The 27,021-nt window shown below is 52.6% G+C and overlaps 14 protein-coding genes across 14 annotated transcripts; 6 read left to right on the top strand and 8 right to left on the bottom strand.

Moving 5' to 3' along the window:
- Positions 1-278: 278 nt before the first annotated feature.
- On the bottom strand, positions 279-743 carry LTS14_007926 (uncharacterized protein; the record flags this gene model as incomplete). Its single annotated transcript, XM_064840615.1, has 1 exon — positions 279-743. One exon carries the CDS (start codon positions 741-743, stop codon positions 279-281), a length of 465 nt encoding a protein of 154 aa, XP_064691646.1.
- Positions 744-1,480: 737 nt separating this feature from the next.
- On the bottom strand, positions 1,481-2,030 carry LSM2 (U6 snRNA-associated Sm-like protein LSm2; the record flags this gene model as incomplete). The annotated part of the gene is made up of 3 exons (XM_064840614.1): positions 1,481-1,518; positions 1,582-1,684; positions 1,869-2,030. 3 exons carry the CDS (start codon positions 2,028-2,030, stop codon positions 1,481-1,483), a joined length of 303 nt encoding a protein of 100 aa, XP_064691645.1.
- Positions 2,031-2,352: 322 nt separating this feature from the next.
- LTS14_007924 (uncharacterized protein) lies at positions 2,353-5,082 on the bottom strand (the record flags this gene model as incomplete). The annotated part of the gene is made up of 1 exon (XM_064840613.1): positions 2,353-5,082. The coding sequence occupies one exon, from the start codon at positions 5,080-5,082 to the stop codon at positions 2,353-2,355; it is 2,730 nt and encodes a 909-aa protein (XP_064691644.1).
- A 922-nt stretch (positions 5,083-6,004) lies between these two features.
- Positions 6,005-6,856, top strand: RPE1 (RIBULOSE-phosphate 3-epimerase; the record flags this gene model as incomplete). The annotated part of the gene is made up of 3 exons (XM_064840612.1): positions 6,005-6,242; positions 6,322-6,551; positions 6,599-6,856. The coding sequence occupies 3 exons, from the start codon at positions 6,005-6,007 to the stop codon at positions 6,854-6,856; spliced, it is 726 nt and encodes a 241-aa protein (XP_064691643.1).
- A 1,337-nt stretch (positions 6,857-8,193) lies between these two features.
- On the top strand, positions 8,194-9,565 carry LTS14_007922 (uncharacterized protein; the record flags this gene model as incomplete). The annotated part of the gene is made up of 2 exons (XM_064840611.1): positions 8,194-8,932; positions 9,240-9,565. 2 exons carry the CDS (start codon positions 8,194-8,196, stop codon positions 9,563-9,565), a joined length of 1,065 nt encoding a protein of 354 aa, XP_064691642.1.
- Positions 9,566-10,033: 468 nt separating this feature from the next.
- LTS14_007921 (uncharacterized protein) lies at positions 10,034-10,608 on the top strand (the record flags this gene model as incomplete). Its single annotated transcript, XM_064840610.1, has 2 exons — positions 10,034-10,351; positions 10,393-10,608. The coding sequence occupies 2 exons, from the start codon at positions 10,034-10,036 to the stop codon at positions 10,606-10,608; spliced, it is 534 nt and encodes a 177-aa protein (XP_064691641.1).
- A 564-nt stretch (positions 10,609-11,172) lies between these two features.
- On the top strand, positions 11,173-11,998 carry LTS14_007920 (uncharacterized protein; the record flags this gene model as incomplete). Its single annotated transcript, XM_064840609.1, has 2 exons — positions 11,173-11,733; positions 11,807-11,998. The coding sequence occupies 2 exons, from the start codon at positions 11,173-11,175 to the stop codon at positions 11,996-11,998; spliced, it is 753 nt and encodes a 250-aa protein (XP_064691640.1).
- A 309-nt stretch (positions 11,999-12,307) lies between these two features.
- Positions 12,308-13,415, bottom strand: LTS14_007919 (uncharacterized protein; the record flags this gene model as incomplete). Its single annotated transcript, XM_064840608.1, has 2 exons — positions 12,308-13,357; positions 13,410-13,415. The coding sequence occupies 2 exons, from the start codon at positions 13,413-13,415 to the stop codon at positions 12,308-12,310; spliced, it is 1,056 nt and encodes a 351-aa protein (XP_064691639.1).
- Positions 13,416-13,902: 487 nt separating this feature from the next.
- Positions 13,903-14,336, top strand: RPP2B (60S acidic ribosomal protein P2; the record flags this gene model as incomplete). The annotated part of the gene is made up of 2 exons (XM_064840607.1): positions 13,903-14,061; positions 14,148-14,336. 2 exons carry the CDS (start codon positions 13,903-13,905, stop codon positions 14,334-14,336), a joined length of 348 nt encoding a protein of 115 aa, XP_064691638.1.
- Positions 14,337-14,790: 454 nt separating this feature from the next.
- RPS15 (ribosomal protein S15) lies at positions 14,791-15,532 on the top strand (the record flags this gene model as incomplete). Its single annotated transcript, XM_064840606.1, has 4 exons — positions 14,791-14,827; positions 14,986-15,043; positions 15,111-15,407; positions 15,463-15,532. The coding sequence occupies 4 exons, from the start codon at positions 14,791-14,793 to the stop codon at positions 15,530-15,532; spliced, it is 462 nt and encodes a 153-aa protein (XP_064691637.1).
- A 1,200-nt stretch (positions 15,533-16,732) lies between these two features.
- On the bottom strand, positions 16,733-18,916 carry LTS14_007916 (uncharacterized protein; the record flags this gene model as incomplete). The annotated part of the gene is made up of 1 exon (XM_064840605.1): positions 16,733-18,916. The coding sequence occupies one exon, from the start codon at positions 18,914-18,916 to the stop codon at positions 16,733-16,735; it is 2,184 nt and encodes a 727-aa protein (XP_064691636.1).
- Positions 18,917-20,238: 1,322 nt separating this feature from the next.
- LTS14_007915 (uncharacterized protein) lies at positions 20,239-21,587 on the bottom strand (the record flags this gene model as incomplete). Its single annotated transcript, XM_064840604.1, has 8 exons — positions 20,239-20,279; positions 20,333-20,809; positions 20,868-20,934; positions 21,000-21,041; positions 21,089-21,106; positions 21,158-21,281; positions 21,344-21,426; positions 21,483-21,587. 8 exons carry the CDS (start codon positions 21,585-21,587, stop codon positions 20,239-20,241), a joined length of 957 nt encoding a protein of 318 aa, XP_064691635.1.
- Positions 21,588-22,342: 755 nt separating this feature from the next.
- On the bottom strand, positions 22,343-25,051 carry LTS14_007914 (uncharacterized protein; the record flags this gene model as incomplete). Its single annotated transcript, XM_064840603.1, has 1 exon — positions 22,343-25,051. One exon carries the CDS (start codon positions 25,049-25,051, stop codon positions 22,343-22,345), a length of 2,709 nt encoding a protein of 902 aa, XP_064691634.1.
- Positions 25,052-25,384: 333 nt separating this feature from the next.
- On the bottom strand, positions 25,385-26,651 carry LTS14_007913 (uncharacterized protein; the record flags this gene model as incomplete). Its single annotated transcript, XM_064840602.1, has 2 exons — positions 25,385-26,454; positions 26,522-26,651. The coding sequence occupies 2 exons, from the start codon at positions 26,649-26,651 to the stop codon at positions 25,385-25,387; spliced, it is 1,200 nt and encodes a 399-aa protein (XP_064691633.1).
- Between the last annotated feature and the right edge of the window lie 370 nt (positions 26,652-27,021).

Genomic DNA, 27,021 nt, shown 5'->3' with positions numbered 1-27,021 from the left:
CCATCTCGACGCCATCGCCACTGACGTGTCTCACTTGGAACAAAGCTTCGGTCAATTAAGCAAGTGAATGATGCATGGTCACCAGGGAGACGCGCGGTCGTGCTTCTCCAACTTAGTGAGAGGCGGAAGATGGGAGTGTCTGCAGCTTGTTTACCAAGAAGATTACCAGCTATAAGTTCCAAGAGTTGGGCACACCGCAGCCACGCGCAAGTCAGAAGACTTCTGCCTGCCACGTTAGTGTCAGCTTTAGTACAGGCCTGGTAATCTCAACAATTACCTCAATTGTTCGAGCACAGGTTGACGACCAACGCAACATGACCATCGTCAGGGCAGTTCTTCACACCGCCAGAATAATCCGTGACATGTCCACAGGAATCTGCCTTCGGCCCACTCGACGTGACATTGATACTCTGCGGATCAAGAGGCCCACCATTGGAATTCCCAGTCGCCAGATCCCACCACAGAGTCCCATCCACCGTGCTGGTTCCGAAGATGCCTTTCTTGCCGTTCGCGTCCCAGTAGTCGCCTGGCTCTTTGGTGATGCCGACGCTGTTGCCTTTACCGACGATGTCAGTGATGAAAGCAAGACCGGAGTTGAGAGTGAGGGCAGGCTCAGTGGCGGTGGCGTTGGACAGGGTCAGGGAGACATTGTAGGTGCAGTAGTTGTTGATCTCGTAGGATGTGGCGTGAGCAGAGACAGCGAAGGCCAGTAGGCTGGCGGTAGTGGTGCTGGTAGTACGCATTCCGTCTTACTGATGGAAGTTATTGTTTGAAGGCGATGTTGTGGTGGAATAGATGCAGACGACTAGGGTGGGTGATATAGCAACGCCAAGAACAATCTCAGTCAGTAATATGATTCACAATTACATCCTTGCGCAGCATGACCACAGCAGTTGCACAGTACTCGTACTCCGCCACTTGTGCTGGTGCAACTGCGAAGCTTGTATCGCTGCTCTTCGTCGTATCAGCCTGTCATTGCAAAGACCACATACCAACGTGTCAGGTGGGAAATTGTCTTAGGCGAGTGGTACCTTGCAGCCGAGACCTCGTACCTTGCAGCTCATTGTTCAGCAACGAACTCACACAGCACAAGCCCACTGTCATTTCGAAATGTCATGAGCATGAATGTCTTGAAACCGACTAGCACAAGACTTTCCTTTGTCCTCCAGACATGCCAAGGTCCTCGTGTTTCGTGCAGTGATGATTGGGATCGGTGCAGACTTTCGGAGTAACCGTACAGTACTGGCAAAGAAACCAGAACTTGTTGAAGGGCGCTACATACTGTGTTTGTAGCAGTGCAGCCGGGAGGCTGACTTAGCTGCGCGTGGTGCGGTTGTACTTGTCGACCTCAAGCCCTTTGGGCTCGTCACGGCTTCTTTGTGCCGGACGTCGCCTCCCAATCACTTTCAGCGAGCGATCAGGCATACCTCGACCGTTTGGCGTGGCGATTGACGCCTGTGTGGACGGTGATGGAGATCTTCTAACCCTGCTTTGCCTTGGTCGCGGCCTGCGAAGCTTCTGCATGTCACATAAGCAGTCAGCTATTAAATCCCTCAATGTGGAGTCTGTGCCATATCGTACCCCTTCTTGTTGCATCCTCGAGCAGTGGTGTGTCTACTGCAGCAGCTGGCAGGTGCACATAGCGCACAACACTGCCACGAATGAAGACATTTTTGACTGAGCTCTGTAATCCCAATACGTCAGCCAGTATCCTTGTCCTCGTTTGTATCCTGCAATTGCCGATTCATATGTGGTAGCATCCGTGGCTCTCCTGTACAAGTGCTCCACACAGGACAGCAATGAGTCCCTTCGCAACTATCATGTCCACGCCTCCTCGACTGCCACTCCGTCCCCTCGATCTTACTCACCAGATGTGGATATTTCAACTCTTCGACTACCGAGATATCGTCCAGCTTGATGTTCAAGTACTGATCCACGCTCTTCAATGTTCCACGGATTGATATATCATTCTTGAGCTCGACGGTGACTTCGTGGTTGACCAGCGTCTTGAAGAAGCTGAAGAACAGCATATTGACTCCTCGTCTCGTTGGCTGTGTTCTCTATTGATTCAGTGTTGACATGCCGGCAGTGATGTGAAAACAATACTGCTCGTTGTTCGCAAGCTTCACTCGTGATGAGAAAGCACCGTCACGTGCGGGGCCTTCCTTCACACAGCTGTGGACTTTCACACTATTGAACACCGTTACCGCAATAGAGATGACTCTCGGACTGAGAGAAAGATTGATCGAAGCGAACGTAGTTGGGTATCAAGGAAAGTATAAAACATGATTATTATAGAGCATATTCGTCAAAACACATCAACACCATCGCAGCAACAGATAGCAACACACTCTACATCGGCTTCCTCGCCCATCCAACCAAGCACTTCCACCCAGCGTTGCCCTTACCACCCTCCTCAAGTGCCTTGGCAACACCCTCAAGACATCTCCCTTCATGTCGTCCCATCTCACCGTTGAGCTTCACCATCCACTGCTCCCACATCCTCGCTCCAACCAACCCAGTCATGGCGCGGACGTCCTTTGTGCTGCCAGTGACTGGTGGGTCGTAGTAGGTCACGCTACCGTCAGCTGCGATGCAGCGCTCAGCGTTGGGTCCGAAGTAGTCTTCCCGCTTTGCACCGGGAGTAATGGTAGCGCCGCTCGAGCCACTGCTAGGGGTCTTGCCGCTATCGGTCCATCGAGGCAGGACATCGGCTACTGGTAGGATCATCCAGGCTCGCTTGATATCGCCAAAGCCAGCACGTTTGAGACGAGGCAAGAAGTTCTTGCCAGCTGATGGGTCGTAGCCTCGAGTCTTCAGGTTGAAAGCAAACTCTACGCTCAAAGCTTGACTGATTTGCTCAGGATGCACAAGCTCGGCATCAAGAAGGTCGAACTCGACGTAGCCACCACGCTTGAGTACACGGAAGCACTCTCGCAACGTCAGGTCCCACTCATCGGCTGCTTGACCCTTGGGCCACGTAGTCTTCAGGTAGGCATAGAGGTTGCGTGCGCTGATGACATCGAAAGTGTTGTCCTCGAAAGGTAGCTCCCATGGCCTTGGCGCTGCGATGACGAAATGGTTATCAGGTCCGTCGAGCGAAGACTCGGCAACATGTGCTTCGGCGTCAGACGACACAGTAGTGTATACTGAAGCATCCGGATGATCCGCAGCGACACTCCATGCCCAGCCACAGTGCACCTGGCCAGCAATGTCAAGTATCTGGACATCACGGCGAACCTTGAAAGAGGACACTACCGGGCTGGTAAGGAGTCTACCACCATTCACCTCCTTCTGTGCGGACAGTGCCCATGCCGACGATTGCATCTGGTGCAGTGCTTGCCTCTCTCGCTCGACACGCTCGATGACTTCCTTCTTTTCGTCCTCGGTCGTGGCGGGTAGCATCGAAGAGATAGGTCGGGATGGTGCAGGTCGGTCGGTGAAGGTGATCTCATATCTTCCTTGCAGCTGCTGAAGGTGATCCTTAGAGCAGCTGCTTCGACGAACATGATCTGCCTCAGCGCGAGCCTGGCGGTGTTGGAAGACGTCGCGTGCACGTTGAGATCGCTTTGCATGGCGCCATCCCTGCCAGAATGTGCCATCGTGGATTGGCGAGATGCGCTTGCCAGGCTCAGACTTGAGCTTATTAACTGGCGACGTGCCGGCGGCGAAGCGTACGGACTTCTTGCTTGGTGAAATATCTAGAGTCGGCTGTGACTCTTGGTCAGGCGTGACTGGGACTGCGTCTGCGATGTCTCTGAAGCTTGCGTTCATCTCTTCTGTATCTGCTTCGTCTTCACATATCGCCTTCATGTAGTCGGTCTGAGCCGAAAGCCACAGCTGTGTCCGGTCAATGTTGGTTGAAGCAGTTTCTTGCAGCACAGACTCGTAGGTATCATCAATTTCTTCGACTTCGGAGATGATGTCCGTGGGGGAGAACATGATGCGGCGAGCTGTGATGGGTGCATTGTCGCTTTTTGGCGAGGCTACGGCAACGGTCTGCTCGACGGCATTGTCGGGCCTTGATTTCCAAGGAAGATCGTAAAAGGAGGTTGCCATGCTCGTAGGTAGGGGTGGTGCAGCATCTTGTCGGAATGGCACGCCGTAGAACTGCGCGGCGACACCTGTAGTCGGAGCTGGCGAGGCGCCTGACCACGTTCGGCGGACGGAAGAGTCCAGCGACGCAAAGAAACCACCCGGCGATGGTACCGAGAGCGCGGAGAGCTCATCGTCAGCATCGCTTCGATCGCCCATATCCTTCGCGGATGTCTGAGGCTGAAGGTTCTTGGTGTCAATGCCCAATAGTCGGCCGGTAAGTGGCGGTGACTCGATGATTTCTCTCATCTCAGAGATGGCTTCTTGAGGCACCTCAATGACCGTCTCCTGTTGGTCGTTGCTCTGCTCGCCCTCTGGATGGATTTGTTGGAGCAAGAAAAGAGCCATCGGATCGAGCTGCATTGGAGCCTCGTCTTCAATGTCTGCGGCTTGCTGTAGATCTGGCGTTGATGGGCAGCTTGAAATTGCAAGCTCCTCGGACGTCAGGCTGCCATCGAGCGACGGCGCAGAAGACGAACTTGGCACACGTAGTGATCTTTGTTGCAGGTGTGACAGTGCCTTGGGTGATAACACCACATTGACGGGGGGCGACATTGTTGTAGTAGACCTGAGCTTCTCGATTGTTGGCCACTGGCTTGGCGATGGGATGATGAGCGATGGGTATCGCTCTGGCTTTGGCACGTTCATCCTCTTCTTCACAGAGCCAGAGAGCTTGAATGGTAGATCATCGACCTCGCTCTCGCTGACATCGTACAGCTCGTCATATTCGGACTCAGACGAACGCTTGCTCCATAGTGAGTCCTCATCAGATGACTGAGTAGCAGAACTTGCTGGGCTAACCGGAATGTAGGTCGAGTTCCCTCTGGGTGTCGGGAAGTCGTCGCTCATAGGCGAGATGATCTTCGGCCGCTCCATAAGCCGCTGAGGAGGTGCTCGTCGGAGTGATACCTGTGGTGCATCTTCAATTACTGTATTACGTAGATTGTCGCGGCCCGGCGCGGCAGTCTGCTGGGAGTAGCTAGCCATGCTGAGTCAAAGGATTGTTTTTGTCGTTTTCTGTATTCCTTACTGCCTTCTTTCAAATGATGGTATACCCGGCCAGCGGTGTTAGAATGTACAAGCTTCGATCAACGAAGCGTTACCCGAAAGCAGAAGGAAACAAGAAGAGAGTGATGCTGACACAGAGACGTAGAGGTCACGGTATGGGAGAAGGCCAGAAGGTCCGGCAAGCGAGAGTACATGAATCCTTATACCGAACTTACTGGTTCATGCTCACAGGCTAGCGCCCAAGTGGAGCGTCATGCAGCGATGGTTTGCAGGCGTTTAGCAAGATCGCATGTGCTCAGCAGGTGGAAACGTGGTCAAGGCTGGCGCTATTGAAGAGCCTCATCCTGTGGCCCCAACTTCTGGTTGGCTGTTTGTGAGATGGCTGAGTCAAAGCGAGTCAAAGGCCAGCGAACTGGACCGTATTCGGTCGAAGATGGGGCCTGCGGTACCCATGAGCGCGAAGGATGCTGAGGTTTGGATGGGTGGTTGAGAGCAGGCGCTGGTTGTTGATGAACGTCTGAAGTGGGCGCTTAAGCATCGTCCAATCACAGCTGCATATACGCTACACAGCAGTATTGGCCGGCTTAGCCTGTTCTGTCACGGTTGAAGCCGTAGCAGCATGTGTATTGCGCCATGCTCGAGAAGCGCGTAGAAGCCAGAGTAAGACACATTCATATAGCGTGAATGTCACGGACGGGAGGTTAGAAGTGGAAGTCGGGAGACGAGCGCGTGGTTAAAGCTCGGCTGAAGTCCCGGATCGACGGCGGAACCGGCCGCAGCTATGATGCAAGCTTCAACAAATTATTGTATAGCTCATCTGCTCTATCTGGGTAGTGTGCTGGATTCCACATCCACTCAGTCTTGACCGAGTTAGCATCAGGCACACTATTACAGGGCAACCATGGCTCCGTCCGCAATCATTGCCCCCTCGATCCTCAGCGCAGACTTTGGAGCATTGGGCAAGGCATGCTCAGATACGATCGGCCACGGAGCAGACTGGCTCCATGTGGACATCATGGACGGCCACTTCGTCCCCAATATCACATTTGGAGCACCAGTAGTCACCAAGATCCGGTCACATGTTGATCGGCCCAAGAAGGCCCTCGGAAAAGGAACATTCGATTGCCATATGATGATCAGTGAGGTGCCGTAGAATCTTGGTCTCGGGTTACAATGGCGGGCGCTGACAAGCGCAGTAGCCGAAGAAATGGGTGAAAGAGTTTCAAAAGGCTGGATGTGATCTATATTGCTTCCACTACGAAGCTGCCATGGACTCTACGGCGGCCGAGTCTCCTGAGACTGAGACTGATAAGAAGACCAGCCCAAAAGAGCTTATCAGATACATCCATGAGCAGGGCATGCGTGCTGGCGTTGCGATTAAGCCCAAGACGGATGTGAGCGTGCTGTACGACCTCTTCGACGGCGGTGACAAGGAGGAAGTGCCAGATGTATGTAGACCGAATCTTGCGCTAAGATATCTGCTGATCGATCGTAGATGGCTCTAGTCATGACAGTTGAACCAGGTTTCGGCGGCCAGAAATTCATGCCCGACATGATGCCGAAGGTTCAGGCTTTGCGGAAACGCTACCCAGATCTCAACATCGAGGTTGATGGGGGGTTGTCAGAAAAGACCATCGACACAGCTGCAGATGCTGGAGCTAATGTCATTGTTGCTGGAAGCGCAGTGTTCGGTGCACAAGATCCGAGTGATGTGATTCGGAAGCTCAGAGAAGCAGTGGAAGGTCGCCGATGACTACAGGAACACCACAGTCACCTCTGATATGACTTCAGCCCTTGACGTGGGCTCAAGATGCTATTGTCCGCAGATGCGACCGAGTGCGCACCATACATAGACTTTGTTTCAGAATGTGACGGTCCGAGGCCTGAAAGGCGTGCTTTCACCATCTGTTTTCTCTTTCGATGTAGCTCAGTATGTGTTTCAGGTCACCCTTCCACTAAAAGATAGGCCCGGATGCGGCTGTGGTTAGGGTTTTGACACTTCCCGAAAGGCTATCGCTTAGTCATCTTGTCCGTGCATGACACTCCACTACAAGTCGATGCGATGATTTGAACATCATGCTAGTGCTTACCCGAATCAAAAGCAAACTAGGATCCATCCATGAGCTTCATACTGCCGTACCTGAGATGCACAGAGGCCCTCGACTGCCATCTTGCGAGACAGGGGCTGCGACGCCAATGGACACCAGGGGCCAACCTCCGGATCTTACGCGCAGATCGCACGCCTTACCGGTGAAGACTATCTGGCCGGAGCAAACGCTTTTGTGCCATCAACACGATCAGATGGGGCCAAAAGCGTTCGAGCTCTGCCGACTCCGCACGAACGCTTTCCTGATGATGGTCGGTTTCTCCTGAGTTATGCGAGCTTCTTACCAAGCAAACAGACGAACGAACTCGAATGCTTGTAAAGTGACGATTGGGATTGTGCTGCTACAGGCTTGTGAGTAAGCTCATGATGCCTGGCAGCAATCACGTACAGTTAGCGCGAAAGCTATCATTCGTAGAGAAAGGTGTGCGACCTATCCGGAGGTCGTTCAGCCTGTCCGTCTACCCTCATCCTTGTGAACCTGCCGTGCGCTCAGCCTTGTACCTCGATAACATGATCGACGAAATTGGCTAGTGGCAAAGGAGACATGCTTTCTGGTAAGTCTACTACACTTCTATCGGTTTACACCTCTGTTGGTTTCGCGGTTCTGCTTGACACCATAACTTCCTTGACTCGGATATTTCATGCTCTCAGTTCCGTTCGCTACCGTCAATCGTTGGCCGTATGTGCTGACGTCGCCGTCATCGAGCCTGGGTTCTACATCGTCCTACTAGTACCGCTGCAAGGTCTTCGTTCGCTGGCTACACGGAGAGGCTCATTGATGTCAAGTCTGCCGCAGGTCGTGAAAATTGGACTGCTCGGTGATCATTACATGCTTCGAGAGCCTACAAAGGCGGGCTTCAGGCCACCTGCCGCTTGACTGCATCAGCCATATCCACGGCATTTGCTGCATTGACTCTTGCGAACTCGCACCCTTACAACACGCGTCAGTGGGAGCAAAATCTCGAGCGTGGCAAGGCTCGATAATGCCACCACGATTTCTGGAACGAATGGAACGCCAGACGGCTACTATGAACACAGTCTTTGGCGGATCTCAAGCCGACCCCCCACCTTACCCATACTCGAGGACAAGATCTAGTACAGCTATTTCGCAAGGATCGTCACAGTCTCTGTCTACCGGCAAAGCGCTACCAACACCTCCACCGACTTACCGACCGCTTGAGAAAACGCGGGATCTTGAGCGATTCGCTCTACCCAATGGTTCACTAGTGCTGGTCACCGGTGCAAATGGCTGGCATGGAATGCACATCTGCGATCAGCTATTACAGCATGGCTATCGTGTTAGGGGCACCGTCCGAGACGAGCGAAACGCGATGTCTTTGGCGAAGTACTTTGAAAGCAAATATGGCGCTGCTCAATTCCAGCCAGCGATCGTGCCGGACATGGTGGTGCAGGGCGCATATAGTGCTGCTGTACAAGGCTGTACGGGCGTCGTCCACTCAGCTTCGGTGATGACCTTCGACACCGATCCGCATGAAGTCGTCACACCTTCGATCGCTGGAGCACTGCATGCACTTGAGGCTGCAGCGGCAGAGCCTGGAGTACGACGATTTGTGTATTGTAGTGCTACGGCGGCGGCTGTGATGCAAGGTGATGGTAAGCGGAATGAGGTGACTCACGAAAGTTGGAACATGGCAGCATTCAGAACAGCTTGGGGAACGGCCTCGGACGATGAAGCGAGAGGGTTTGCTGTCTTTGCTAGCAGTAAGATGCAGACTGAGCAGGCAGTATGGCGGTGGTATCGAGCTAAGCGGCCACTGTTCACGTTGAACACAGGTGCATAATACTCCTCAAAATGTGAGAGTGATGATGAATGCGTGCTGATACACAAGCAGTCCTTCCTGGCGTACTATGGGGCGCAGTGCTCGATCCATACTGCCAAGCCATGCGAACTTCGGTCGCTCAGCTAGGTCTGATGTTTGAAGGGGATGCAGCAGCAACGGCATGGATACCACCACGTGAGGAGTGTGCTTCGATATGGCAATTGTACAAGCTGACTTTCGATGTCCAGAATACTTTGTCGACGTGCAAGATTCAGCACTCCTACACGTAGCGGCACTCATCCTTCCAGATGTCCGAGGCCAGCGCATATTCGCCGTCGAAAGTCCTTACAATATCAACTCCGTCCTGCAGCTTTTGTGCATGATCTATCCGAACAGAGTGTTCAATGGCGATGTCAGCGATCATGGTATCGATCTGACTGTCTTCAAAGAGGCACCTTATGCTGAAGGCTTGCTGAAACGTATGGGGAAGGAAGGCTGGACCGACCTCGAGACTAGCCTGAGTCGAAACTGTGAAGCGTTTCTTGATGACGGTGATCAGAAGGCGGCTATATGAATATTACGACCGATCGTAAAAAGAGTTTTCTTCGGGGTCGTCTGTTACTTCAGATGGCAGCTATATTGCAGCATATACTTTCTTGTTGCTTCCAGTCGTGCCTTCCTGTTTTGCTTCAAAGTGCAAGAGCAAGCAGCAGGAGCAGCGCATGATGACCCCTTCAACGCAATGATATCTCGGAGCTCGCACGAACAAGGCTGCACAGCCGTGAGATCGTTGATAGTATGAGCACCGAAAGGTGGGTGCTTTCCAGACTGGTCAAGGTGGTCTTCCCATGGTCTGAGCTTTGAGCTGAAACGCCAAATGCGGTTTTCAGTGCTTCTGCTCTGACTCCTCCTCCTCCTTAGACCTCACTCGATCCTCCGCTACGATTACAGCGTTCGCAGATTTCACTGCATCCCTCGACCGTGCAGAGACTCCGGCCACTGATGGACTGAAGGCACTATCGCTCGTGTCGCGTCCTCCACAATGTCTGACTCTCAGGACATCATGTTGGTAGACGAAATCCCCGAAGATGATGCCAATGTTCTCGGCAAGGACCTGGCCAAGCTAGAAATTTCCGTTACTCAAACAGCTAATCCAGATCAAACAAGTGTCTCCAAGATCTTCAGACTCATCCCTCCACAACGCAAGCCGAGAACAGGGAGCAGAAAGAAGCGAATTGAGGCCATCTTCGAACTCTTCGATGCCCGCTATGGTCGCGATGAGCACAATCTCGCCGCATGGAAGATACTGTGCAATGACCTGGACTTTGAAGAAGGCCAGACCATCACACAATGCAAAAACGTACAGACAAGCCCTTCCTGCTTGAATACACATGCGGCCAGCGCCTGACAGCTCCTCAGAACCTCGAGCTGGTGCACGTCAATGTTTACGAGTTCTACTTCTCCCAGATCGACTTCACTCAAGAGTGCAGACGTTTCGGCATTGAGGAAGAGTTACGCGGCTCCTCAAACGAGAATGACCTTTTCTGTCTATTGAGAAGGGCTAAGAACAACCCTTTATTGAAATGGTTGCAGAAATGGATGCTTATCAAGATGTGAAGTGGCAGTGGTTTGCAGGCTTGGTGTTAAGATGAATAGAAGTCGTCTTGATATGCTCGCAGCGCGGTGAATGTTTCCAAGTTGACAGCCTAGGTCGCTGGTGGTCCCTGTTGCTATCACCACTAGCTCGTAATGACGTCCAGACTATGAGACGCCCTCAGATGCGTGCTGAGCATGGATCATAACCTCTCAAGCTCCGGCAGAAAAACCTCCCATATTGCAAGAGTCCAAGCACTCTAATCGGACCACTGAGGTATTGCCGGTTGTGTGTGGTGTCGATGAAAGGCTGCCGGCGCACGTTGGTGAATGATGCCAAGACTAATGCACCGTCGTCACGTGAGCGAAAGTGCCGACCCACTCACAAACGCATATTTCTAGCTGGTCATGCGAACGCTGTCGAACCTTTCCTTTGCACCGTATCGCACATCTCGGCAGCAGATCATCTTCAGACCGTGGCGCAAGCGGCAAACACCCTGGTTTTAGTGCACTTCCACGAATGTGTCGAGTCCCAGCAACTGTGAAATCATCTCACTGCCATGGCGGACGCTACACGAAAGCTTTATCATGCCACGCCCGGTACATATCGATCGCACGCTCGCGGCACGCCTCAATCTCGACCAGGATGCGCTGGCCAAGTACCTCGCGACCTTGAACATCTCTACCACAGCCGGCACGGGAGCTGCAGCCACCGCCAATACCACCAGCGTCTCCCTTCTACCCACGAGCACGACCTCCTCCACGTCCACGCCAGCGCTCACTCCTTCCGAAAACTCGCGCGACAACCGCGGCGGCGCATGCCTCACCCCTCGCGCCACTTCCACTACCGCGTCTACCTCTTCTCGCGCACACGGCGTTCTGCTCACTCCTTCTGCTTCGACCATCACTTTCTCCGCCGCTAGCTCAGCTGGAAGTGACAATGACAGTGCGAGCTCCACTCCCACCATCACCAACACACGCGACGACACTGTCTCTATCAGTGGTGCCTCCTCGACCCCGACGAACGAAGACGTCCTCGCCTTCTTCAATACCCAGTACGGCAAAGGCGGGAGACTCGAGGGGTACCAGAAGCTCTGCGAGCACCTCGACGTCTCACCCATCCCGAGTTCGATCACTCGGTGCAAGAAGGTATGTTCATCCCGCCCAGTTCCACCAGCGTAATGCTCCTTTCCAAGGAAACCACGCTGATCACACCCCATAGGCTCTCGAGGACATCCACATCAACATCCGCGACTTCGTCCAGGCCTACGAGAACGGCGATCCCGTCCCGCGCTTCTCTTCCGTCAGTGGTCTGCGTCAAGATATCAAGGGCGGTCGTCAGTACCCACTCAAAATCGCAAAGGCAAATCCAATCTTGAGCGGTATGCTCGTCACAGTCTACTTCAAGAAGTAGCGGCGAGGCTACTGGAGGTTGTCTTGAAGGCAGCCTTGGGAGTGGCGGTCGGTTCTGACTAGATCATTGGCAATAGCTTGGATCTATGCCTTAGGCCTATGAGACTTGAATGAATGCAGTAATCAAGATGGTCCGAATTTCAGGTCCGCGATCGTAAAGGGCCAGGTGGCTGATGTTCATAGCGGTCTCGTTGCAAAGCCTATCTAATGTCATACCTGATACTATCGTCCAAAGCAGCATCGTATCACCACGGCGGACTGGCAGTACAGCGCTAAGATCAATCGCATGCACAATCGTTACGAAAGTTCCTCAAAACTTCTTCTTCCCAGCCATACTCTTACTCAAAGCAAGCAGCTTCCTCTTCCTCTCCTCCTTCTCCCTCTTCAACCTGCCTTCCTCCTGCAAAGCAACCTGGTCCTCCCGCCTTGCAGCCTTCAACGCTGCATCCTCCTCAGCCTCCAGCTCATCGAAGCCACCTTCCATATCGTCCTCGCTGTCGTCATACCCACCTTCCTCTTCATCCTCGATCTCGTCGTCCTCCGCATCGTCCAGGTCGTCCCAGCTGGCGTAGCCGCCATATTTATCCTGAGCGAGACCCTTCTTGGGAGGCGGTTTGGGAGCAGAGGGGTCGGCTTTGCGCATAGTGCCTTTGTACGACAGGGGTTCCGCGGCGGCTTTCTTCATGGTGCCTTTGTATGATGTCTCCTGAGGTAGAACTTTCTTCGCGCCGTTTAGTCCTGGTATACTGTTCGGCGTCCCACTTCGACTGCGATCTGCGAGCGCACCTTTCCTGCCCGTTTTCTGCAGTTTGGCCTCCTCCATCAACTTCACCCGCTCCTTCCTCGTCAGCTTCTCCACAGGTTTATGCTTGATTCCTCCACCTGATGTAGCTTTCGACGCTGCTTCTGCGACTTTTGCTCGTTCGAGGATGGATGCGAAGCCTTTCTTTGACTTGGTTGGACCATCTGCTGTGCCGGGCGGGGTTGGTGTGCTGCCGACTCCATTCTTGAGAGGTTGTTGGACAGATGGTCTTGCTGAAGTCGCCGAGGCTGATGTTGCTGTGTTCGCTGCCTTGGCTGTGGTGTTCTTCGTGCTTAATTGGAACCGTCCGGAAGATGCTATCGGTCGTCCAGATGTGCTGCCCTGCTCAGTCTTGATCGTCTTCGCTGTCGGCTGCTGGGTGTCCGGATCTTCTGATCGCCTCTTCACACCTGCTACGGCATTGTTGGGGGTGAGCTTGAAGCGGTCTGCTGCTCCGTCTGCTTTCGTAAGTGTTTGAGTAGTCGTTGACCGGCTCGATGCCGGACTTTGTGCAGCCTGTGACTTGTCGCCCAGAGTCGAGAGAAGAGAGCTGAAGGACTACGATTGTTTCAGCTCATTCCATTCATATCATCAATAGAAACAAACAAACAGTCATGATCAGGCTGTCCTATCTCCGGTCATGAATCGCGATGTTGATGCTCATGACAGCGTTTCGATGTTGATTTAGGTCATCAGAAATGGATAGGGCGATGTAAAGTATTCATGCTGTATCAGAAGATGTAAGTTGTATTCAAAGAAGTGAAGTAAAGTGACATCTCGTCTGCCCTCACTGCTACCGCGTCACAGGAACGATCCGGCACTGGTTGAGGCAACTTTAGCGAGGGCGCACGGATTCCATCGCCAAGACTTTCCTGGCGCACGTAGAATAATTCTGGCGGGCTGCAGCTTGACAGACACTTCCACGCAAAACGCATATCGAAAGAACCTGAAGATCTCAGTCCGCACTGCAACAACAGTGCTTAAATCGATTGAGTCTCTTGTTCACTACCACAACACTCACAACGTAAGCGTTACCGCATGCACTTTCGTAGTAGCGACAACGCTGCAGTCACTGATATAGGATTTCGACAGCAACCTCCAAAATGAAGCATTTAGCAGCATACCTCCTCCTCGGCTTGGCCGGCAACACCTCTCCTTCCGGCGATGATATCAAGGAGGTTCTCAGCTCTGTTGGTATTGAGGCCGAGGATGACCGTCTTGCGCTTCTGTTGAAGGAGTTGGAGGGCAAGGACATCAACGAGGTATGTTCACAGCATTACACCTACGACAGATGCGACGATCGCAAAGTATGGCTACTGGAACACCTGCTAATATGTATGTCCTACAGCTCATCAAGGAAGGTACCGAGAAGCTCGCCTCCGTCCCATCTGGTGGTGCTGGTGGCGCTCCCGCCGCTGCCGCTGCCCCTGCTGCTGGTGGTGCCGCTGCTCCTGCTGAGTCTGCTGCTCCTGCTGAGGAGAAGAAGGAGGACAAGGAGGAGTCTGATGAGGACATGGGCTTCGGTCTCTTCGACTAAGCATGTCGCTTTCCATCAACAAATCCCGAACTCGAGCTTGTGGAGGACGGTCGTGGACAGGACTTTGACTGTTGCGCTGGCTGTTACGAAGGCGCATGGCGGAGCCATCATGGAAATGTCGTGCTGGGCTTTGATATGAAGCGATGGCATGACACTTTCGCTGTGTAGCATATACCCAAATCAATGCACTCTCTTCCACAACAATTAAACTTACCATGCAGTTACGACGACTCTCATTATGTCTTGATCTTGACAATCCATATATATCCTCACATCATCGCTGTAATTCACATTTTACCCAGTCATGTCATGCCGCACGTGATCTGCGGCTGTAACCGCCACTGTGGAAAAGTGCGCGCTAACAGCCTTGGCACCAAATTGTCGCATCTCATGCACGACACCACGACTTCGCACCCACCAGCGACACCCATCAATCACCCAACATATCGCAATCATGGCCGACAGCGAGTACAACGCCGAGGAGGCAGCCGGTATGCCATCACCATCACCACCATGAATCACGCATCCGCCCACAAAAGCGCTCCTTCATGGTCGCTAAGGAATAAAACCCTGTGGACAGGCCACTGAAGGGGCGCTTGGGAAGGAGGAAATGAATCTCAGACTGACTTGTGTGTTTTCTGTCCGGTAGAGTTGAAGAAGAAGAGAGCGTTCCGCAAGTTCTCCTACCGCGGTATCGATCTGGATGAGTATGGATGATCCCTCGCATACCCACACGACATATTGAATCAGATGCTGATATGTAATGATGTACAGGCTCCTCGACCTCTCCAGCGAACAACTCCGCGATGTCGTCCACGCCCGTGCCCGCCGCCGGTTCAACCGTGGTCTTAAGCGCAAGCCTATGGGTCTGATCAAGAAGCTGCGCAAGGCCAAGCAAGAGGCTAAGCCCAACGAGAAGCCCGATACCGTCAAGACTCACCTTCGCGACATGATTATCGTGCCAGAGATGATTGGCTCAGTGGTGGGTGTGTACTCTGGCAAGGAATTCAACACGGTCGAGGTCAAGCCTGAGATGGTTGGGCATTATTTGGCGGAGTTCTCTATCTCTTAGTGAGTTTCATTACATTTTTCTGGCGCTGTGGATGGATGCTGATTTACTTTCTAGCCACCCCGTCAAGCACGGTCGTCCCGGTATTGGTGCTACGCACTCTTCCCGTTTCATTCCCCTGAAGTAAATGATGATGGAGAGGAGGGAGGTTGAGGGCGTTGTGGCGAGGTGCCTAGGCTCGATACGCTTATGAGCTGGGTAGGCTTGCATGAGGGTGTGCTGAGTTAGCTATGAATCAAGGCACGTCTCGCACATGTCTACCTACCTCTCATGTCTCATGCTGTCTCGACGTCACTTGACAGATTTTCATATTTGAAGCTTTTAAGACTCGCTGTTGCCTAAGAGTAAGACAAGGCAACAGAACAGGAACGGCGATCTCACTTTCATGACGATTGAGGATGACGAGCTACCTTGGGTGGAGGAGGATTTGTGAGCTGGCTCGGGGAGATGTTCATGGGGTAAGCGGTGGGGCACAGTGCGGAGAATGATACCAGCCCTGCGCTGAGATGCTATGTGAGGGCTGAGAGGAGACGTTGATGAGTGAAGTTTGCAGAGCTGAATGGAGATCTGCAGCTGATGTGCGGACGTTAGTTCACAGCACCATGTACTGCTTAAAAGGCGTTGTAATTCATTGTTCCTCTCATTTCACATGTCATGCCGTGACTACTCTCAAGCAAGGCCAATCGAGGCGATTCACGATCATCCCGCCGGTCGTAGATGCAGCATCAATGAGGAATTTGTGAAGAAGTGCAGAACACACTCTCTCTCTCTCGAACCGCACGCAACCTCTGCACGAAGCATCGCCAACGCAGAAGCCACGAAGTACACCGTATTATCAACTACTTCCTCGCTCCAGGTGGGATTAAAATCGCATGGTCAAGGCTGCCGTCTCCCAAGATAATCTCTTGCTCGAGAGCTACCATGGTGCCTGTCGAGCATCTTTCAAGACCACGATGCCACCGGGTTGCCATGATTGGCATTGATCATTGCACTGGCAACAGCACAGGCAAACCAAGGCATCTCGCGCAGACTGAAGTACCACGGTGACAGCATATCAGTGAGAAGCAAGAGACGCGATAATAGCGTACACTACTGGCTCGTGGGATTTTACACCGCGCGGCTATCTACAACACTACCCAAGAAGCAGGCGTAGCAGGCTACATCATGGATGCAGACTACCACACCCGCATTCATAGCAGATCATGCATCCTACCACTGAAGGTAGCAGGATACATGACCACCCTACCATGATGCATACATCCTACCATTCCGCATGGCAGGATACATACAGTGGCAGGGACTCTGGGACGTGCAGCTATGCTACACATCATTCGCCTGACCAAGCTTGCAACTCCTGCAGCTTAGCCAAGTCATCCCCATGACCGGCACGAGGCACGATCATGGGTCTCTGGCCCTTCGAGATCATGATGCAGACTTCTCCTGCGACAATACACTCGTTGCACGAAATCGAGCCATGTTCGGCATCGTATACAACACCAGTCCTACGAGGATACAAGGCTCGCTGTTTCGCGCACTTGCAACCCCTTTGAATGCCCTTGTCCAGCGTATCATACGCTTTACGTTCGCGAAGACTCATCAGCGAGCCTCCCAAGGTATGCATCAAATCTTGCGGCGCTTCTGTTGCCGGACGCCTGTTGGTGATCTCCACAGTCGGATCGTATATGTCAAGTCTCGACAACACGTCGCGCAGTGATACCGAATGCGAGGGCAGACTGGCTTGGCGGGACTTGCCTCGATTCACGTTGAACAACAGCTCTTCAGCGGCCTCCTGTTCGGCAGCCGCTGGAGCTAGTGGCGTGGATGTCATCTTCTTGAGCGAAGCCGACGAGCCAGACACCGTGCCGATCGACGGCTCTTGATTCCGAGCGGACCCAGCAGCTGGCACATCACTCGGCCTCGCTGGTTCGGGACCGATCTTCTGCGACGCCGGCATCTTGCTCGAGCTGGACGTGTCAAGATCCATGTTATCCGCTCGCGAAAGTCCGCTGAGAGGAGTCATCGTCACCAAATCCGAACTCGATTTGAGGAAGAGATCCTGTGGCTGGAATTGTCCCTCTATCACTCCTGATTCAAGTGGAGGAACTTGAGGGAGGCTTTCATGCTCAGGCGAGTACATACGGCCGGATTTGTTCCATGCCGAAGTCATCGGGCTAGTCGGTGACCGCTTGGCCGCCATGCTTGGGGGCACGGCAGTCTTATGTTGGCGTCTGGTAGGTGAGACTTGAGGTGACCTCGTCGTCAACCCAAGAAACATCTGCCGTATCGACTGTATATCGGCCTTCACATTGACTGTAGTCGCCCCTTCGTAGACGAAAGGAGCCTCAATGCCTCCGCACAGCCTCTGAAGTGCTGATGAGCTAGGTGGAAGAAGATCTTGGGAGCCACCCAGGTCGTGTTGATTCCCCAATCCAGCTTTGAGAACGTCGACCAAACGTTCGCGCTCCTCACCAGAGATCGGTGCAGCGGTCTGAGTTCGTAGTTGCTGGATCGCCTCGACGAGTGATTGCTTCTCATCCTCGAGATCCTTGACAGGATCACAAAGCTCCGTAGTCTGGTCATACCAATACTGCTTTTCTTCGCGGAGCCTCTCCATCTTGTGGCGGAGATCGGCATTCTCCTTCTCCAATCGCTCGATGTCAGCGATTTGGGACGTCGTCTGCTCATGCAAGACCTGCTTTTCGCGCTTCAACCCATCAATACTGGTGAAGAGGTACGAATTGTCGTCTACAAGCCGCTGCATCTCGCGCTTTTGGGACAAGTCTCGCTGCTGATACTGGTGAGCTCGATCTTGACGTCCGCGCTCCTCGGCAGCAGCTTCAGAAGTGACGTTGACAGTCAGATCTCGCAGTTCGTCGGCAAGATTGGCATTGACATTGTACATTCGCAATGTCTTCAAGGCTTCCATCCGATCATCGACGGCCTTCGTCATCATTACCTTGAGCTGGTCCACCATCTCGGACACAGATGTCGTGGAATGCCGCAGTTGCATGATGCCTTCGCCGACAAATTTCACGGCGGTCGCGACGAGGGCGGCAGACTTCTGGATCTCTTTCGCATCTGTCATGCTCGACTTCTCGACTCGGTCTAATACCAAACCGGCTTGCGACAGTGTGACCATTAGCTTCTCTAGCCGCTCCACGACGCTGTCGAGACCTATTTGGAAGTGCTGGCATTCTTCGAGGACCTTCTCATGACCTAAGACGGGCCTGTCTTCTGTGTCTCGTGGCGTCAATCGTCCATTCCGAGGGCTGTCCGGTGCCTCGCTAGGTCGGCCATCCGCTCGCTCGGCAGATCGATCTTGCAGTGAGCCTGATTGTTCATTCAACTCGTCGACACCGCGGCCTCCAAGTTCGGCGCCATGGTGAGAGTCCTGTAGTTGATCTGCGTTGTGACGTGGTTTTTGTACCATCGCCTCGCGAGATCGTTTCTTTCGCTTACGTCTTATCTGTAGTATTGGTGGATCAGCTTGCTCTGGCATGTATCTATCCATTGTTGTATACATCAGATAGTTCATGTAAGGGAAAGGAAAGGAAGTTCGGGGGATGCGAGATGGGGTGAAGTCGAATGAAGTGTCGTCGCACTTCGCACGACACCTCACCTCGCGTTCCAGGCAAGCGCGACGACATCAGCTCACCATGATCGATCGCGGTATGTGATATAGTGTCTGATTGACAAGACAGTATAGCGCACAGTATTGTTGGATATGGTCGTGTAGACTTATATTGTTTCCTCTGCTATGGAACCACATCCCACATATTGCACGTTACTCCATACACACTGTCGTGCACCTCGTTTGGTGTGCACAGTGAGGCGAAGAAGTCGTATCCCGTCGCAATATCATTCCGTCCCGCCACCAGAGAGTAAGTCATGAGGCTGCCGACCACTCGTGGCTATATCCCAAGCGAACCTTCGTGCCATAGATGTCGACCAGCTCACGACCAACGCTCGCGCCACGAATCGCTTTCCACCGCGCTCGATCATATGATCTAAGACATATATTTTATACGCCTATTATCTACAAAAGGTAATAGAGGTATAAGCCGCTCTATATATATCCTTACGGGAAGGATATATATAGGGTTCGTATTAAATCTTGCTAATAGGCGAGGTAGATAGTCTTATTAACCTCGTGCTACGTTTATGCTCTTCTATATCGTCGCTTTGCGTAGGCTGATCCTACTCGCGATCTGTGTCTTGCCCAGCGATACTTCCAGCCCGCGCATCACACCCTAAGTGCAGTAGACGTCGATGCATAGATCAGGCTTCAATACAACTCCAGCGTAATGTCAGATCTCGGACATGACTTTTAGCACCAGTCTTGGAGGGGTTTATAAGATTGTGTGCAGTAGACAAGGAGAAGGTAGTGAGGAAAGCAGGATGAGAGAAGTCAAGATAGGGAAGATCACATGACGGACTTTCCCGTCCGGTCTTCACATCTCGCCAAGGACTATAGACGATGCGTAATGTTGCGATGGCATACACATTATTAGTGATATAGCGAGCGATATGCAGTCTACGACTGTACTACGCTTACGTTGTAGAGTCCGGATTCATGCATGATGCAGCATGGGACTCATTAGCACGACAAGTACAAACCTTGTAACCACACCCTCGAATGTTTCATTTAAGGGTGTTGAAGAAACCGAGATTGGAATGGTCAGAGATCGCCACAGTAGCGGCGGTAAAGAAGAATTGGCTACTAGCACAAGGAGTGTAGCAGAACAGATGTACAAGGAGCGGCCAATATCCATGACTATCGCCTCAAGCCTTTCGGCAGAACCATGCCACTTCTCAACATATCGAAAAGCTTCGCTAAAAGATAGCTACAGCATTGGCATGGCTACCAACACCACCTGCATACAAAGAGTCAGCAACAAGTCGCCCAGGTCGTCTCAACACAGCTTACCGTGAACGTTCGCAGGCGAACTCGTAACAAAGAAAGTATACTGCCCCTTCTCCCGACACATCTCCGCCAACCTCTCCAGATCCCACATCTCGCCAATCGGCGCACCCCATCTCGGCAGCAGATACTGATGCAAAGACAACTGCTGTGGCGGCCAAGCTTCAAAAGCCGGCGCATCGCCGACCACAGCGCTAAAGTAGTTGTCGTGCAGGAAGTCGAGCATTTCTTCCGTCTGCTCCACGCCGACAAAGGTATGTTCGGGAATCTTCAAAGTGCCAAGATGCTTCTTTGCAGCGTCGTCGAGGCTCTCATAGTGGCCTACAAAGCCCGAGCGGACGAACAGGATGTCGCCGGGTTGGAAGGTGATATTCTTTTCCTTGGCTACAGCGAGGATGTCCTTGAGTGATATGCGATGGGTGGCGACAGGGTCGTAGGACTTGTTGGCATGAGCCCAGTAGTCGACGAGGACTCCCCTGCCAGCTATTCATGAATATGAGAATGAGGTCTCGATTGGTTTGGCCAGGTATGCATTGCTCACCTATACCGTGCTTAGCCCATGCCTGCATCCCACATCGATCTGAGTTGTGTATCTCGTCCTTGGTAAGCTAAGGGCAGTCAATCAACCATGAAATCTTGACTGCATGAGAAACATTGTTGATAGAATGCTTACACCGTTATAGAAGACCACGCTATTATTATGTTGCAGACCGACCTTGTTCGTCAGCGTCCAGCATCAGGCCTGGCAGGATGTATACTTACATGACGAAAGCCGTCCCACTACACTCTATATCAGCACCTTCGCCACAACCTCGACTAACGTATAGTTACCTGCGATCCGCTCTGCGTATTCATATCATACAGATCATCGAATCCTGCTTCACCAAGTGGCGAGATGGTATGCTTGAACTTCTGCCTGCTGAAAGCCGGAGGGTTGGGAAGATCTGCTCGCCAGCTGTGGTCCATTTCGTCAGTCTCCTCGATTTTGATCGGCGTCGTTGTATCTCTGGCACACACTCAAGGTTCACGATCTCGCCCGTCTTGATCAAGTCTTTCGCAGCCAGTATCCGCTTGGGCGTCAACAGATTCAGTCGGCCGAGCTAGGGATCGTCAATAATGCTTGGTGTTTATGCAGCGATCAAAAATAGCACTGTACCTCGTCGTCTTTACCCCAGAACCAAGCTGCCCCTGCTGGTGCGCCATCAATGCTAGGCAGCTCGGATCGCTTCGGAAACGAGTCAGACGAGGCGTCAAATAACATGGTCAGATTTCAGCGAACGGTCAAATTTACAGCCAAAAGTATGTTCGAAAGACGATGTGTGGTGGAATGGTCAAGTACTGCTGTGAGTACTGATTTGTGGGGAAGCTGTCTACTCCATATCTCGAGGATCGGCGACCGAGGTAGATGGCGAAACAGGACGACCACTTCAGCGTGGCTCTCCATTCCGGCGTGGGTCGCTGAGTATATGTTGGCACGCCTTACGCTTTTGCGAACGTTTGTCCCGTGTTCGGGTCATGCGCGGCCGAGCTGGCTTGTCGCCGTGGAATCAAATGGGTCAGAATATGCACTCAGTGGCCATGTCGTGCCAAAAAGCTCCCGGACAAAGTAGAGTGGTACATTGATCATCCGAGACGCCGACTCCTGCCTACTCGACGATTGTGAACTCAGTCTCGAGACCATGAATGCACTCCACAGACTTACGAGCCACGTTGTTGCAGCCCCTCGAGATTGGGGAAGTGATCGAATGTACGAAGTCGCCGATACTCGCATCACCTCCAGATTGCAGGAGCTCCATTATTTCTTCAAGAGTCAGTCCAAGAATGACGTGAAAAAAAGGACGTTCTCAAGCAACTCCGGCGTGTCAAGGTATCGGATGCGACTTCGAGGTGGCGTCGAGATCTTGAGACCACGGGGATACTCGAGTGCGTACGACCATCGCCACTGGCCAAACCTATTGTGCTTGTAAAGTATGAGTCCGAGACCAAGCTCTTGATCACATGCTCCCAGGTTCACGTTCACAGCTCATCCATACTAATCGGCTTCGGATCCTCCGTCCTCAACCACTCCCCATTAAAAGCATTAATCAACCAATCCCTCAACTTCTCATAAACCACCCGATTCCCATTATGAAAGTAAATACTATGATCCGAGTCCGGGAACACATGGACATCGTAATTCCTCACATTCGCCAGGTCCAGCTTATCCAGCAGACTGAGCGTGTTCTGGAAGTGCACGTTGTCATCGCTGTAGCCATGCATGACTAGGAAGCGGACGTTATGAGAAAGGGCGGTCATGTTTGAGATCGTGGCGTTAGCGTAGCCGGAGGGGTTGTGTTGCGGCGTGTGCATGTACCGTTCCGTATAAATCGAATCATAGTACGCCCAATCCGTGACAGGCGCCACCGCCATGCCATAGCGAAACGTCTCCCCAGCATCCAGCTCAAGCGTCTTGAGGGTCATAAACCCGCCGTAGCTCCAGCCCCATATGGCCATCTTATCCTCGAGCACGTACTTCTTATTCTGCCACTCCTTGGCGACAGCGATCTGGCTCATACCTTCATGATAACCAATATTGCCGCGGACGATACAGCGGTGCGCTCGTCCCTTCAAACCCGTGCCTAGGCCGTCGACTGTAATGACGATGTAGCCGAGACTACTAGCGACGAAGGATTGGAAGTCCACGCTGAACTTTCTATCCACCTGCTGAAATCCTGGGCCGTTGTACAGGAAGAAGAGGACGGGATACTTCTTCCTTTCGTCAAAGTGAGGAGGTCGACGTTCAACGACGTTGAGTTCGAAGCCGTTGTATTTGATCGTCGAGTAGACTTCAATCGGTAGCTCCGTCTTCTTTGCCAGTGCCTCGAGTTGTGCATTCGTCTCGATAGTGATCTCAAGTGGTGGCTCGGTGAGCAAGGTAGGTGTGGAGACGACTTTCTGCCATGGTATATGCGGGCCTTGATACGAAAGTAACATGAACTTTCCTGCCGGAGAGAAGGAAGGCTCATAATATCCAATCTGCGATGTATCGGTCACAGCTTTGATACTACCCTTCCCATCGCGCAGATTAAGGCTGTAGACATGCCTCTGGGTATCCCCATCTTTCGTGGCGACAAAGTAGACCATATTTCCATCAAAGTCCAGAGCTGATGGGGCCTTCACAACCTCCCAGTCGCCTTCCGTAAGCATATGCATGTCCGGACTCTCCAGTGGTGAGAAATATGCCAGATGGTCGTTGCCGTTGTGGATTACGGTATCAATATACCCATCATGCTCTCTCCCCTCTGCCGGATTGGCCGGAACATAAGTAGTCGTTTCAGAAACCTCAAACCAGCCTCCATCCAATTTCTGCACGTCCCTCTCTCTTACAGTCTTCCCCGTACGCTTCCTCGCATCGATAATGATCGTCTTCAAGATGTCGCTCTCACGGTTCGTGGACCGCACGATCACTTTCCCACTACTACCGGCCCACACAACCTCCGTGATCAACCTATCGTCATCCCGAAAATCGCCTCCGATGGGTACTTCGAACACCTCCCCCTTAGCAACATCATAGAACTGCAGGATCACCACACTCATTGGCGCCCCAGCTTTCGGATACTTGATCTCTCTGGTCTCAGGATAGTTCTCTTCACCCTCACTGGGCTTCGTACCCGAAGGTCTGCTGAAGAAGTACTGCACCGGGAAGCTGGGCACTTTGCTCTCGTCTGTTCGGAAGAAAGCAACGAATTTCCCATCGCCTGACCACCATGTCGCAGAGCCATCAGCTAGGACCTCTTCTTCATAAACCCAGTCAGGGACACCGTAAAAGATCTCTGTGCCGCCGTCGTTGGTGATGTTGGTAACGACGTCGGAGTCAAGATGCCGAATAAACATATTGTTGTCCCGCGTGAACACCACGGCATCAGCAGCCGGACTCCACGAAGCTGTCTGAACGCGTCCATGCAAATTGCCAGGATCTAGAGGCTGTCCAGTCTGCGATTCGATATCAAAGATCCAATATCGTCCCGTATTGCTATGCCGCCACTGACTAGCGTAATCGCTCTGCACCAGCACTTTCTTATGATCTGAGCTCACCCACACTTCATTCGTCCTCACTTCCTCACTGCCTACCGTGAACGTCCCGCTCTTCATCAAAGTCTTACTATGCTCCTTTTGGATGTCGATGGTTTCGCCTCTATACCGCACGTCCTCCACAACTAGATAGTCCCTCCCCTCCGCTCCACCACGTTCAAGCAATAATCCATCCTCCCCATCCGGTCCAGCAATCCACTGAATAGCATGTTGTCTCGCCGCCCACTGTCCCGTCAACACCTGCTCGAGCTCCACTTTCTTCCCATTCCCCACCGTACTTGTGGCGTGCGGATCATGAGGGCGTTGCGCATGCGATACATGTCTGTCTTGGCTCAGGAAGAGGAAGAAGGCTGCTACCCATCCCACTACTCCAATGGCCAGGAGGATGTAGAAGATACGCCGAGTCTTGCTGTCTGATGGTTTCTGTTGTCGTTTCCAGGCTAGTTGGTCTTCTATGTCGAGGGACGACTCTGGCCCGTCTCTGTAGAGGTAGTCCTTCGCTGCTTTGTCTGAGACGTGCTCGAGGACGAGGGAGGTTGTCGAGGCCGAGGAGAGGGAGGGACGTGGGTGAGCATCATCGTCGTCGGCGTTATGTTGTGTGGTTCCCGTGAGCGGCTGCGACTCCTCGCTCTTGTACTCGTCTGCTCTGGCCATAATGTCCTCCTTTCGATGTTGTGCCGCTTCTGGAGCACGTTCAGAACTCCCTCACATGAGTCGAGTGAAGCAAGCGAGTGACTTGTAACTGCACTCAATGCCACATGGTAAGGAGAAGGAAAAAGACTTGCAAAGTACTGTACAGGTCAGATGGCACGTCGCATGTTCCGCCTGAATAATCCAACCAATGTCGAGACGGCTCGACCGCGAACTTCACGCTAGGCACGTGACTTCTTTGTCCAAAGCATTCCTGAAGCCCATTGTCTACTCGGAGCAGTAACATATCAATGTAGTAGAAACACTGATTCTATGCTGCTCTAGCGATGGAGATATCTACTCAACAGGTATCTGCATCTTCTTTGGATCATGCTCGACCGTCCCATTAACAGTCTCGCCCTTCAACACAACCCTCAGCAACTTCTCCAACCTCTGCACCGCCTCCTCCCCAATCTGATAATGCACTACCAACCTCCCACCAAGTAATCTCAATCCCACCTTCTCACCCTCCTTGATGAAATCCTCGGTACTGATCCCGGCCGCTTCTAGATCAAACCACACCATATTCGTCTCCACGGCATTCGTAGTCTTGCCACCACACTTCTCCCACATCGCTGCAATCTCTCGTGCACGCTCATGACTCGCCTTCAGCTTTTCACCTAAGAACGTATCTTCCACTGCTACGCGGGCGGCAGCGGTAACGACGCCTGCTTGTCGCAGTCCACCGCCAATCGATTTCCTCACCCATCTCGCTCGTCTTGCAAACTCATGTGTACCCACAATAATACTACCAATGGGTGCCCCAAGACCTTTCGAAAAGCAAAGGGATATACTGTCAAAACAAGCACAATACTCCTTCAAGCTCCCTGCCCCAGAAGCAACTGCTTCCCACAACCTCGCTCCATCCAAATGCATGATGATATTGTGTTCTTTCGCCCATGCTGCAATCCGCTGACATTCCTCCAGTGGCGTGATCATCCCCGCCAACGTATTCTCCTGACTTATCAATCTCGTAGGACAAGAATGGATATCATGCGGTAGATCTCCACTGGGTATACTAGCCGCTTTCTTCACATCCTCCAGCGTCAGATATCGTCCATTCTTGGGCACCACGCCCTTGACCAGTGCCCCACACAGCGATGCAACACCTCCAGCTTCCCACTCTAGGATGTGTGAACGGTGGTCTGTTATCACACTATGCGGTGGTGCAGCGAGGTGTGTACGGATCGAGACTTGATTCCCCATTGTGCCGCTCAGGACGAGGAGGCTGGCTTCCTTGCCTGTGAGGTCTGCGATGAAGGATTCCAGGTTATTTGTCGTGGGATCATCTTGGAAGACGTCGTCGAGGAGGGAGGTCGAGGTTATTGCGGCGAGCATTCGGGCGGTGGGTGTGGTCACTACATCGCCTGAGCAGTATAGACGTTAGCAGCCTGTCGCTGATGTACCTATCATCGTTTGTGGTCTGAATCTTACTGCGGAAGTCGAAAGCTGCTGGGCCTGGTGCAGACCAACTGTTCACTTTCACGTCGCCATTGGAGAGATGCTGTGCCTCTTTCTCAATCGTATACTGCTCGATCGCGGCCCCTCCATTGGTAGTAGCCATAGTGTGTCTATGTAGTGGTGTTTGCTGTGTTCGTGAACCTCGCTTGTGGCAGCTGTGGGTGAGTATTGAAGAGACGGGGCATGGACGTAGAGAAGACAATGTACTTGACCTGGTCAAGAGTGCTCTGGATAACATAGAGCTTCATACAATGTTCGTACGCGTTTACACGCCCTAGCGATTGTCCTCGACCGGATGAAGAGAACAGCATTGGACCGGACGACAAGCCGGTGGGGACGGCAGCCTAAGCGCAGCAGTGGCTCTATGGGTCTCGCAGCGTCGACGATCTAGACCACATTGGGAAGGTGCAATGCACGAAATATATACAACCAGGAGCAGAACATCTCTCCTATGATTCCAGCCCTAGTACAGA

The sequence above is a fragment of the Recurvomyces mirabilis genome (assembly GCF_035927965.1).
Source record: "Recurvomyces mirabilis strain CCFEE 5264 chromosome Unknown scaffold_23, whole genome shotgun sequence".
NCBI classification, from domain to species: domain Eukaryota; kingdom Fungi; phylum Ascomycota; class Dothideomycetes; order Mycosphaerellales; family Teratosphaeriaceae; genus Recurvomyces; species Recurvomyces mirabilis.
This window is presented reverse-complemented; position numbering and strand designations above follow the sequence as displayed.